The sequence below is a fragment of the Maylandia zebra genome, linkage group LG20 (assembly GCF_041146795.1).
Source record: "Maylandia zebra isolate NMK-2024a linkage group LG20, Mzebra_GT3a, whole genome shotgun sequence".
Taxonomy (NCBI): Eukaryota; Metazoa; Chordata; class Actinopteri; order Cichliformes; family Cichlidae; genus Maylandia; species Maylandia zebra.
Window position 1 is genome coordinate 20,001,567 of NC_135186.1, and position 13,913 is coordinate 20,015,479.

Sequence of the window (13,913 nt, forward strand, 5' to 3'; positions counted from 1 at the left end):
AGCACTAGTTGCCCATGGAGGTTTTACCTCCACAAACCTTGGTCTCCCCACAGTTACAGTGGGGCAAAAAAGTATTTAGTCAGCCACCGATTGTGCAAGTTCCCCCACTTAAAATGATGACAGAGGTCAGTAATTTGCACCAGAGGTACACTTCAACTGTGAGAGACAGAATGTGAAAAAAAAATCCATGAATCCACATGGTAGGATTTGTAAAGAATTTATTCGTAAATCAGGGTGGAAAATAAGTATTTGGTCACCTCAAACAAGGAAAATCTCTGGCTCTCACAGACCTGTAACGTCTTCTGTAAGAAGCTTCTCTGTCCCCCACTCGTTACCTGTATGAATGGCACCTGTTTGAACTCATCATCTGTATAAAAGACACCTGTCCACAGCCTCAAACAGTCAGACTCCAAACTCCGCCATGGCCAAGACCAAAGAGCTTTCGAAGGACACCAGGAAAAGTATTGTAGACCTGCACCAGACTGGGAAGAGTGAATCTACAATAGGCAAGCAGCTTGGTGTGAAAAAATCAACTGTGGGAGCAATCATCAGAAAATGGAAGACATACAAGACCACTGATAATCTCCCTCGATCTGGGGCTCCACGCAAGATCTCATCCCGTGGGGTCAAAATGATCATGAGAACGGTGAGCAAAGATCCCAGAACCACACGGGGGGACCTGGTGAATGACCTGCAGAGAGCTGGGACCAAAGTAACAAAGGTCACCATCAGTAACACACTACAACGGCAGGGAATCAAATCCCGCAGTGCCAGACGTGTTCCGCTGCTGAAGCCAGTGCATGTCCAGGCCCGTCTGAAGTTTGCCAGAGAGCACATGGATGATACAGCAGAGGATTGGGAGAATGTCATGTGGTCAGATGAAACCAAAGTAGAACTTTTTGGTATAAACTCAACTCGTCGTGTTTGGAGGAAGAAGAATACTGAGTTGCATCCCAAGAACGCCATACCTACTGTGAAGCATGGGGGTGGAAACATCATGCTATGGGGCTGTTTTTCTGCCAAGGGGACAGGACGACTGATCCGTGTTAAGGACAGAATGAATGGGGCCATGTATCGTGAGATTTTGAGCCAAAACCTCCTTCCATCAGTGAGAACTTTGAAGATGAAACGAGGCTGGGTCTTCCAACATGACAATGATCCAAAACACACCGCCCGGGCAACAAAGGAGTGGCTCCGTAAGAAGCATTTGAAAGTCCTGGAGTGGCCTAGCCAGTCTCCAGACCTCAACCCCATAGAAAATCTGTGGCGGGAGTTGAAAGTCCGTGTTGCTCGGCGACAGCCCCAAAACATCACTGCTCTCGAGAAGATCTGCATGGAGGAATGGGCCAAAATACCAGCTACTGTGTGTGCAAACCTGGTAAAGACCTATAGTAAACGTTTGACCTCTGTTATTGCCAACAAAGGTTATGTTACAAAGTATTGAGTTGTATTTTTGTTATTGACCAAATACTTATTTTCCACCCTGATTTACGAATAAATTCTTTACAAATCCTACCATGTGAATTCATGGATTTTTTTTTTCACATTCTGTCTCTCACAGTTGAAGTGTACCTCTGGTGCAAATTACTGACCTCTGTCATCATTTTAAGTGGGGGAACTTGCACAATCGGTGGCTGACTAAATACTTTTTTGCCCCACTGTATCTATAGGGAGCTAGGTAACATTCAGCCAGATTTGCAGCTTCCTCTTCTGTCTTTGGATTGTTCTCCTTCACCCATGTGCAGACATCTGGATGAAGCATGTGAAGAAACTGCTCTAAGATGACGGTTTCCGCAATCTCTTCTTTACTCCGACTGTCACGTCGCGTCCATCGCTTATAGAGCCCCTTTATCCAGTTCAAGGTTTCTCTAACACACAGTTCCTCTGGTGCTCTGGAACTGGTATTTGTAGGTCTCCTCTGCCACATTAAAATTAGATAATACTGCAGCTTTAATAGCATCATAAGAGTCAGACTGTTGTTAATCCATGTCAGCATAAGCCTCAAGGGCTTTGCCATCCCTGTGTTTTAGCTATGCGTTCAAATCGTACAAAGAAACTTTCAGGATGCTCACCTTCCTTAAAGTCTGGTATTCTTGTTGAGGCTGTGCACGGAGTGGTTGAGATGGAGGAGGGAGCTCAGCTTGGTGCTCAGTGGCTCCATGAGGTGGCTGCACAGCTGATAGCTGAGGCAGCTGTTGTAAAAATGTCACTCTGGACAGAAGGTCGATAGAGAAGTTCAGAATAGACATCATGTTGCAGCTTTGGTATGTTATTGCTCAGCTGTTTAATCTGTTCAAGCAGTATTGTTTTTGTTCTTTTGGTCATTGAATGAATTCTCTAATTTCATCAAAGATATCAGGTTCAGAAAGTTCTTTACCACTGGCTCAAAATCATCCTCGTCAGCCATCGCTCCTTCTGTTGGTGGATCTAGCTTATATGTTTTTCCACATATGTTTTTCCACATCTTACTGCTCTCATTTAGTGTGTTTTCCTCTTTAATTCACTTCTGACACCACAGTTACGCAGAGAGGTCTGGTGAGGATAACAGCAGACAGCACTCTGACTTAACAGAGAACAAGGGTAGTTTATTGGCCCATCTTTGGCACACACAGCAACTTCCTAAATAACAGCCTATCCATCTCTCTCTCCCACATCCTGCATCCTGAAATATATTTGTTTAATCTGCCCATTGAAGTACATATCTTGTTCAAAAATGACTCCAAGATTCCTCAGTGTTACCGGAGAAGAAGATAATGGCATCTGGTTAGACACCATATTTTCAGAGCTGAGTACACTGAACTCTATTTGATCTGAATTTAGAAGCAGAAAGTTAGAGGTCAAGAGGTTAACTAATTGGTGTGTGTTATCTGTGGCGTTATTTTTGTGCCACTATTCTGAGCGCACGTAAAAAAAAAATTGCAGGTGCAAGTGTTGCATTTATCCGCACACACACACACAATAGCAGCCCCTCTCGCTCAGTTTTTGCATTTGCGCTCGCTCGCAATGTGTTGCTCGCGCTCTCAACATTTCTGCCTGTGCGCGTTCAACTCTTTCTGTACACCGTTATATTTGTGCCACAAAACCAGCCAATCACAGACTTGGATGCAAAAAAATCTGATTGGCTGTTTTGGTCTCCAATCAGCTCAAAATGATGAAATGCAATATCCCAGAATCCATTTCGTCCAAAAATCAAACGAGGCAGTGGCGGAGGAACACAGCGTGGTGGAGTTTGAAATATTACTCTGTCTGGGTCACAAAATAAACTTTTAAGATATTTTCATGCGAGAATGATGCTGTGTAAACTTCAAATATCTGCTTGATTTATCAAGACATCACATATTTGCATAAGTTAACGTTTTCTGAGATGCCTGTTACCCACCAGCTGATCGCATAGCTGGACTGGCCATTGGGCATACTGGACATTTGGCGGTGGGCCGATGGTGATTTTTCATTTTTATGTTTGTTTGTTTGTTTTTCTAACGGTATAAACAATGAAAGGTGGTGGATTAGCCAATTGGTCATGATCAGCTCTGGGCTGGACCAATTACAATACATCTGTATTGAGGGGAAAAGGAACGTGATTTGTCACGTACTTCAGCGAGAATGAAAAAGACACAAAGCTGGAGTTATTCTGTCTTTACGCTGTCAGCTGCTTCTTCTTCTCTCATTCTCTCCCCTCTCTCTCCTGTTGCTACTTCAATCATGAAACTGCTTAATGATCAGCTGATCGTCTCTCTTGTTTGTTTATCTCCCACTTTGCGCCAGAAAGACGAAATCAGCGGATGTCGCGCTAAACAACAGTAGCACGTTCAAGCTTGATAAGCTGTTAGAATTTATTTTATATTACTTTCTAGGATCAGCTGATGTTTGCTGGAGCCACAGCTGTTAAAGCTGCTGCTCATGATATCGGTTTGGATATGTGGTGAGAGGGAAACAAATACATATATACCAACAAGACAGTGTACATCACTGTCACAACAGCGTTTGTTTTAGTTCAAAGGCTTTATGGTTTTTCCTGTAATACCTGGTGGTGTAGTCTGTGATTTATTTTTTTATTTTTATTTTTGTCAGTTCAGCCTTATATATTACATTTAACCCGAGTGACCACCCGGTCAGCTGGTGGGTAACAGGCATCTCAGAAAACATTAGAGCACTTATCAAGACATCACATATTTGCATAAATTGAGCAGATATTTGACGTTTACACAGCACCATTCTCGCATGAAAATATCTTAAAAGTTTATTTTGTGACCCAGTAAGAATAATATTTCAAACTCCACCACTCTGTGTTCCTCCGCCACTGCCTCGTTTGAGTTTTGGACGAAATGGATTCTGGGATATTGCATTTCGTCATTTTGAGCTGATTGGAGACCAGAACAGCCAGTCAGATTTTTTTTTTTGCATCCAAGTCTGTGATTGGCTGGTTGTGTGGCACAAATATAACGGTGTACAGAAAGAGCTGAGCGCGCACGGGCAGAAATGTTGAGAGCGCGAGCAACACGTTGAGAGCGCGAGCAACACGTTGAGAGCGAGCGCAAATGCAAAAACTGAGCGAGAGGGGCTGCTAGTGTGTGTGTGTGTGTGTGTGTGTGTGTGTGTGTGGATAATAGCAAACACTGAAATACAGTTTTTGCACGCAGCAATGAATTTTGTTCACTCAAATTTAGCTTTTCTTCGCTCAAAATAAATTTCTCCTCAAAATGCAACACTTGCACCTGCAAATATTTTTTACATGCACTCAGAATAGTGGCACAAAAATAACGCTATAGTTATCTGGCTTCACGGAGAGATAGAGTTGGGTATAGCAGTGAAGATGTATGCTATGCCTTCTAATGATACTGCCTAAGGGAAGCATGTATAATGTGAACAGAATTGGTCCTAGCACTGAACCCTGTGGAACACCATACTTAACCTCAGCTTGTGAAGAAGACTCTCCATTTACATGCACAAATTGGAGTCTATTAAATAGATATGATATAAACCACTGCAGCACAGTACCTGTAATACCTACAGCGTGCTCTAATCACTCTAATAGGATATTATGGTCGACAGTATCGAAAGCTGCACTGAGGTCTAGCAGGACAAGCACAGAGATGAGTCCACTGTCAGAGGCCATAAGAAGATAATTTGTAACCTTCACTAATGTGATTGTTGTACTGTGATGAGTTTAGAAATTTGACTGAAAGTCTTCAAATAAACTATTCCTCTGCAGATGATCAGGTAGCTGTTTTACCACTAATATTGTTTGTTTTGGTTTGGTTTTTTTATTTGTTTTTTTTGTTTGTTTGTTTTAGATAAAAGGAAAGTTAGAGATTGGCTCATAATTAGCTAAGACCTCTGGGTTAAGTGATGGCGTTTTAATTAATGGTTTAATCATTGACACTTCTGATGAATAGTTGATAGAACAGCTGAAGGGCCAGATGCAGTTCTGCTGTGTCCTGTACTAGGTCTTTGATGGATTTCTTTCCCATTTCTCAAGGACATGACATTTAAATATTCTTAATATTTAAACGCAATGGAGGTGCTGAACATGGTCCACTCGGACTGAATGTCCCCAGTCTCCTCGAAATGCTGTCTAAGTTCAGATGCGGCAGGCTGTTCCAGCAACACCCCTGCAGGTCTCGTTGCCCAGTAGGATGAAGAAATTCAGAAACGAAAATACTGATAAATCAGATCAGTGCGTGAAATGTTCATACACACGATTTGTGCATACACACTGTTAGTAAATGATGCCTAATATCCCAGAAGTTTGACTTGATGCTATACGATGTTAATAGGTGTTCTATTAGGTTTTTTCAGCAGTGTATAAAGCCCTAATTGTCTTTTCTTCTTGTTCTCAAGCTTACTACACTGATGTCCCCAAGATTGTATACGCATCGAGGACACATTCTCAGCTTGCACAAGTTATTAGTGAATTAAAGAACACTTCATACAGGTAAGCATTTCTAAAAACTACTGGATATAAGTTTTTGATTATGCATGATTGTCTGAATTAGAGCTGTTCACAATATAAAACAGTTTTATTTTATACAATTTGGGGAGGAATTCAAAACAGCTGCAAATTTCAAGGTCATCAGTTCTTGAAACAATTGTACATAAGTAAGTTATTTGTCACTGCTGGCAAGACCCTGTTAAAACGGTTACCCTCCGATGAGAGGAAACTTGGTTAGGATGGACAACCCAGGAACCACAAAAGCTGGAGCCTACCATAACCTGGAAACTTCTACAGCATCAGCTTCACTGTTCAGTGAAGCGACTTTTACATTACCATGCACTGAGGCTGTCAACCAATATGCTCTTAAATCAGCATTTTCAAGCTCATCTGCAATTTTCAGCTACCTACATAGATGGGTCGAAACCCAAATCCATTTAAATTGTGCATTGCACAAAGTTACAAAATTATCCTGAAGCTTGTTGAAAGCTACTAAAAGTGTATGATCAAGGTGCAACTTGCTAAGTGGCATTTGACCAAATATTAGTGGGGCTTTAAAGGGTTATTACATATGCTACAATCATTTTGAGGCCTTACTGAGTCCAGCACCTCTTGTCTGTTCTGGTTTTGTTGACTATTTATGGTAATTCAGTTCTCCAATGTCTCTGTTGATTCAGGCCAAAGGTGTGTGTGCTGGGCTCAAGAGAGCAGTTGTGTATTAACCAGGAAGTCATGCGTCAGGAGAGCAACCACGTCAAAGTAAGTTATAAATGCAGTTTTAAAGATATAAATATAATGGGATGTTTTAATTGTTATGTCCAATGAATTGTATTAAACACAAAACACTGAATGTTTGCAACCTCACTACTGATTTACCAAAAAATATCTACTTTTGACAGACTCACAAAGACCAAACATCAGTTGTACCAACTCTACTCTATTGGACTTACGCTCAGAACAGTAGCTTCACTCTTGTTCTGCTCAGCGGCCTAAAACTATAGCATTACATAAACCAGTTCTCCATCTGCTGCAGGGTCTGGTTGGTGTGGGCCAGTGTGCAGTAGATCTCAAGAACAGAGGTGCTACTATCACCAGCTCTAGTTCAAGACGGTGGAGTTGCATTATATCTGAGGCTGCTCAATGAAATCAACGACCATCTCAACAGCAACTTTAGATAATCTGTAGATAAGCTTTGTTGTCACTGTTGCAGGAAAACTGAAAAATAGTTTCTTTGTTCAAACTCATTGTTGGATCTCTTCAGTTTAGCATCATGAATCCAGAATAGAAGATGATGATGAACTTTTATTTTGGACATATAAAACAACCAAAACAATATATACACATACACACAGATACATGCATAAACAAAATCAAAATGACATAAAAATACCCACTCATCATCAAGTCCAACCCCATTATCAACATTCTATTCACCATATTCATCATTACCCCCACTCCCCCTCAGATGGCTGAATACACTTGCCCCACACAAAAAAGAGGGGAAAATGTAAGTATAAAGATGGGTATAATAATAGATATGATTCCAATCATATCTATTATCAATGTCCAGCCTTGTGGACATTGATCCTGCTCAGCACCGCTCCTACATCGGTGGGGGAGAGAGTCAGACCACCAACCTCTGACTCTCTCCCCCACCGATGTAGAAGCGGTGCTGAGCAGGATCAATGTCCACAAGGCTGCAGGTCCTGATGGCATCCCCGGGCGTGTTCTCAGAGCGTGTTCTGGGGAGCTTGCAGGAGTGCTCACAGACATATTCAATCTGTCCTTGGCCCACGCTGTGGTACCGGCCTGCTTCAAATCCACCTCCATCGTCCCGATACCCAAAAACTCCAACCCATCTTGCCTCAATGACTACCGCCCAGTAGCACTCACCCCCATCATCACTAAGTGCTTAGAGCAGCTGGTCCTAGCACACTTCAAATCCTGTCTCCCCCCCACCCTGGACCCCCACCAATTCGCATACCGCCAGAACAGGAGCACAGAGGATGCAGTCTCCATCGCACTGCACTCTGTCCTCTCACACCTGGACAACAACAACACATACGCCAGAATGCTGTTTATAGACTTCAGTTCAGCATTCAATACAATCCACCCCTCACAACTCATCAGGAAACTGACAGACCTTGGCATCAGTTCCCTCATCTGCAAATGGTTACTGGACTTCCTGACCAATCGCCCCCAACATGTCCGGCTGGATAACCGCTGCTCATCTACAATCACGATGAACACCGGTGTACCACAAGGTTGTGTGATGAGCCCTTTCCTCTACTCCCTCTTCACCCACGACTGCAGACCTGCTGATGGTTCCAACACCATCATTAAGTTTGCAGATGACACCACGGTGATTGGCCTCATCAGTGACAACGATGAGGCCGCCTACAGGGAGGAGGTGGATCGTCTGGCTGAGTGGTGCGACAGAAACAACCTGCTGCTTTACACCGAGAAGACCAAGGAGCTCATCGTGGACCACAGGAGGAATGCTGACCCACATCCACCCATCCACATTAAGGGGACGGCTGTGGAGCGTGTGAGCAGCTTCAAGTTCCTGGGAGTCCACATCTCCGAGGATCTCATCTGGACGATCAACTGCTCCAAGCTGGTCAAGAAGGCTCACCTGCGCCTCTTCTTCTTGAGGACTCTGAAGAAGAACCACCTGTCCTCAGACATCCGGTGAACTTCTATCGCTGCACCATCGAGAGCATCCTGACCAACTGTATAACAGTCTGGTACGGGAACTGCTCTTCCTCGGACCGGAATGCGTTGCAGAGGGTCGTGAAAACTGCCCAGCACATCGCCGGAGCACCACTTCCTGCCATAAAAGACATCTACAGGAAGCGGTGTCTGAAAAGGGCTAGGAAAAGACCCCAGTCACCCATCACATGGACTCTTCACCCTCCTGCCCTCTGGGAGGCGCTACAGGAGCCTCCGGACTAAGACCACCAGGTACCGGAACAGCTTCTTCCCCACAGCTGTCAGACTCCTGAACTCTGCCTCCTGACATCTGACCCACGTTAAACTCATGGACTGAACACACACACACACACACACACACACACACACACACACAATGGACAACTGTACCCTCAAACACACAATAATAACATGGACTGAACCACCACTCACAACCACTAGCACTTGATATAGCCTCTGTAGAAATTTACCACACCCTCACTTATCTTGACTGCACTACTGTATAGCTCTGTGTAAACAATCATTCTGTACATATGATAATTTTTAACCCTACAACTGTTTACAACTTGCATAGTTCCCATTTCTGTATAACTGTATATCTCAGATTTCTGTATAGTTTTTCATATTTATATCCTGTCCATAGCCTGTACATAGCTTGTACTCACTACAGCCTGTACATACTTATAGTTATAGAATATTCACAACATACTTCATACCGTGTACATTATAACATACCATAATAGACCCATTTCTGTAATATACTTACATATCTATATTATTGCTAATATATATTGTAATATATCTATATCACTAAAGCACTTCTGGATGGATGCAAACTGCATTTCGTTGCCCTGTACCTGTGCATGTGCAATGACAATAAAGTTGAATTCTATTCTATTCTAATATCTATTAGCATAGTTGTATATAATATCAGTCATCAGTGCCATTCATTTCATAATGGCACAGATTTTGTAATCTATTGTTCCATCAGCTTTGAGGGATCACCTGATGAAGGCAACAGAACCACATCATCTGCAAAAAGCAAATGAGGTGACCTCCAAATCTGAGTCCATGTTATTCAGAAGGAAATGGGTGGAGTGCCCACTCCGGGTCAGGGACGAGTTCCTGCCCCAAGTGGAGGAGTTCAAGTATCTCAGGGTCTTGTTCACAAGTGAAGGAGGAAGGGAGATCAACAGACGGATTGGTGCTGCAGCTGCAGTGATGTGGACGCTACACCGGTCCGTTGTGGTAAAGAGAGAGCTGAGTGTAAAAGTGAAGCTCTCAATTTATTGGTTGATCTACGTCATGAGCTGTGGGTAGTGACTGAAATAACGAGATCGTGGATATGAGCTTCCTCCGAAGGGTGGCTGGTTTCTCCCTTAGAGATAGGGTGAGGAGTTCGGCCATCCAGGAGGGGCTCAGAGTAGAGTCACTGCTCCTCCACATCAAAAGGAGCCTGTTGAGGTGGTTCGGGCATCTGACAAGGATGGCTCCTGGTCGCCTCCTGGGTGAGGTGTTCCAGGCCCCGGGGCAGACCCAGGACACGCTGGAGAGATTATATCTCTCGGCTCGCCTGGTAACGCCTTGGTGTTCCCCTGGATAAGCTGGAGGAGGTGGCTGGGGAGAGGGTTATATCATCTGCAGACAGAGAGAGAGATGAAACCTTGTTTTTCTACTTAACAGTCACATGAAGATTTACCTTCCAAGGCCTCCCCCCGGAGGCCCCCTCACTCCCAAAGGTCAGAGAGGGGTCTCTTCCTCTCCAGTGTCTAATGGTGCCTGGGTGTGCCAGTCCACATCTAACTTACAATAACTGTGTGTGTAAAGCATAAAACACAAATATGATGCTATCCTTTCTATCTCTAACTAATATCTCTATACGTATTCTATTGTAAAACACATAATCAATACACTAAGGTAAAAGAAATTTCCATCAGAGTACCAACGTGAAAAAAATATACAATAGCAGATCATTAAGAGCGACAATACAAACAGTCACACTGCCTCATGGTAACCGTTCCTGACAGTTTCAGTTCCTTCTGCAGATTATTCCAGGAAACTTAATTTGAACTTATGGACAGAAGTCATTAGTAGGTTCCTATTTTTACAGTTTTTTTGTTTAAATACTTCTAATGCTTTAATTTGTATTAGCTAATTTTTTTTTCTTTCATTTTTATTCTGACAGTCCTGTTGAGTAATGAAAAAGATTTGATTATTTTCAAATTCGTAAGTTTCCTGGGTCAATCTATCTATCTTAACACATTAATTTGCTGCACTACGTTGCCAGCGATCTAGCTGGTAAAAAAAAAAAAGATAAGTAATGGGTTAGGGCTAGATGGTTAGTGGTTTGTCTTAATGTGGAATCATTTTTTTGTTTTTCAGGTTCATATGTGCAGAGCCAAAGTTTCCACCAGGTCATGTGTCTACTACAACAACGTTGAAGGTAATGGTCTAACAGAGTGACTGTATCCGTGTAGCAGAACGCAGTCTGGAAAAGCATGTCCTGTTACCTTTTTATGTTTTACTGACTACATGTATAATTTAAATATTATATTATTTGACACTAATAACTCTCAAAGTATGGCACAACCTCTGAGGAAGCACTACCGTGAGAAAGTTTGGAGTCCAGGAATGTCCAAAATGTGCATATCAACAAAATATCTACTGCCTGCTTTCAGTTGATTTAAAAAGGGGGAAAAACTGTTATGTTGAGAATCTAGTCCATGCATTTGTTACTTTGATGACAGACTATTATAATTATTTATTATCGCGCTGTGTCAGCTGTTTTTCTTGCTGTGGAAAATGAGATAGGCTTTCAGTGACTCCCATATAACTGAAAATGATATCCCAAGGATCTGGTTTCATTCAAGAAGTCTGACCTTACCTCACTACTGAGCGCATACACTTCATGTCCCTGCTGGTCCGCAGCCTTAGTAAATTAATTTTGCCCTTGTATTGGGGCGACCGTGGCTCAGGGGTTTGGGAAGCGTATCTGTAACCGGAAGGTCGCCGGTTTGATCCTTGGGCTCTCTGTCCTGGTCGTTGTGTCCTTGGGCAAGACACTTTACCCTACTGCCTACTGGTGTTGGCCAGAGGGGCTGATGGCGCGATATGGCAGCCTCGCTTCTGTCAGTCTGCCCCAGGGCAGCTGTGGCTACATCCGTAGCATGGCCCATCTCAATTAACAGACACTCGGAGGTTGTGCAACTGCAGCACTCCTGCCCCGACATCTGAGTGACCCATGGTAAATCGGGTGCAGTCGCCACCGGAATCATGGGGAGAGAGAGGGAGAAGAAAGAAAAGGGTCAGTAGGTCACCACAGCGGTCCCTCAGTGACTGGAGGTGATAGGACGGAGCCAGGAAGCTTCCCCATTGGGGCCACAGGGGGTGTAACTGAAATACAGACAATTCAGTTCGCATTTCTGTGTTTACAGTGATTAGTCTTTACCCGTTTTAACGTCCACAATTGTGGTTCCAGTCGTCTTGCTGCCAAGCTTGGCGTCACGTCTTGTTCCTCCTCTCTTCCCAGGTCTTGGTGCAATATTAAAATACATAATGAATGTTTGGAGGTTTTAATGTGAGCTGTGTTTGCTAAGTTCACCTGGTAATGCCACCAACTGATTGAGTGTCGGAGCTCAAAAGTAAACATCGAGCATCCACAAATACATCAAGATGATGTCTCCATGTGTGCGTCAGGCACCTGAAAACACATGGTGGTGAGGAGCCACCATGTGTTTTCTGTTTTCTCCTCTCTTTTTGTCTTTCCCGTGATCCCCCAACCTGTCATGGCAGATTTCCCTTTCTGAGCTTGATTCTGCTGAAGGTTTCTTCACTTGATTTTGTTTTATTATTGTGATTTTTCTCCTAAATATTGTAGGGCTTTACCTCGTAGAATGACGCACCTTGATGTGACTGTTTTTGTTGGTTCTATATAAATAAACATGAAGTGAACCAGCTCCTGTTTTGAGTTCAGGCCACAGACTGGTGTGTGTCTGCTCCTGAACTCTACATGTTTTTAATTTAGGCTTCAAACTTTAATTTTGGGTAAAGCTTGTAGTAGGTATGGAGTTAGTTATGCTGCTAGTTATAATGACACTCATACATTCTGAATGTTTTAGCATTGTAATAGTATGTATAATTAATTACACTTTATATTTTGATTACACTCTAGCCTTCTGTACATAGTATTTGATTTATTATAGTCCTTCTAGGAAAAAATCTGTTTGAGTCTGAAGGTTTAGGACCTGCCTGACCTGAGGCATCGTCTGGAGGGCAATGGGTCAAACAGGTGGTGGGTGGGATGCAAGGGGTCACCTGTGATGGCCCTGGTTTTAATCACATGTTTCAGTGATTTAGTATCCTATAAATACCAGATCTCAAGCTTGATTTTTCTTCTTCTTCTAGATAAGAGCACTGACAGAGATTTGGTTAATTCTATCCTCGATGTGGAAGATTTGGTCCAATTTGGCACCAAACAGAGGTTTGTAGTTCATGTGTTCATTTTTTTGTAGTTGTCTGTTTCAGTCTCTGTACTGCACTTTCTTTCTTTGGTAAGAAATAATCATTGGTAACATTGGCGGCTGGGTGTCTCTGTGTGACACCAAACTAATGTCTTAATATTTGATTTTTCTGCTTCTGATTCAATCTGTGGAATCATTTAAAAAGTAGTTAAAAACTTTTCTGTTTAAACAAGCCTGCTGTTGATCAACATTCTTTTTAAAAATACATTTTTATTTACATGTAACCTTTTGTATTGTCTATATTGGTATGTTTATTTTAACTTTTGTGTACAGCGCTTTGTGACTGCACTCTCTCCAGTGTGAAACCTCCATTGTGATCCATCTGTCAGTAATCTACAGATGGTCACAATTTAGAAAGCTGAAGTCTTGATCAGAACAGTGAAGTGATCCAATAAATATGTGACCAAATATGGGCATTTCATTAGAGTGGGTGAGTCTGCTTATCCACTTAAAGTGGGGATATTAAACATGCAGCAAGAACTAGACTTCCAAAGGGTCCACTGTAGCATCACCTCTGCAAATTAGGAAAATTGCAGATTTATTAAAAATATTAAAAAAAAAACAACACACAAATTTTTTTTCGATACTCTTGTTTAGTTACAAAATACTCGTGAGTGGTTGGGGGGAAAACTGAAGTGTACAGTTAGCTTCATAAGCATTTAGACAGTTATTAAATGTGCCATACAGTAGATTCTCACAGTCAACAATAAAAATGTGATTTAAGTGTACACTTGCAAAGTGAGTGGGGT

At 42.6% G+C, this 13,913-nt stretch overlaps 1 protein-coding gene across 3 annotated transcripts in view; it reads left to right on the forward strand.

Annotated features, from left to right (window-relative positions):
- Positions 1-13,913, forward strand: part of LOC101471057 (regulator of telomere elongation helicase 1) — a 43,253-nt gene that overhangs the window by 6,716 nt on the left and 22,624 nt on the right. For all 3 annotated transcript variants that reach the window (XM_076878320.1, XM_076878319.1, XM_076878318.1), the window contains exons 3-6: positions 5,842-5,935; positions 6,610-6,691; positions 11,027-11,087; positions 13,049-13,124. In XM_076878320.1, coding sequence (XP_076734435.1) covers positions 5,842-5,935; positions 6,610-6,691; positions 11,027-11,087; positions 13,049-13,124 — 313 coding nt within the window. The remainder of the gene's footprint in view (positions 1-5,841; positions 5,936-6,609; positions 6,692-11,026; positions 11,088-13,048; positions 13,125-13,913) is intronic.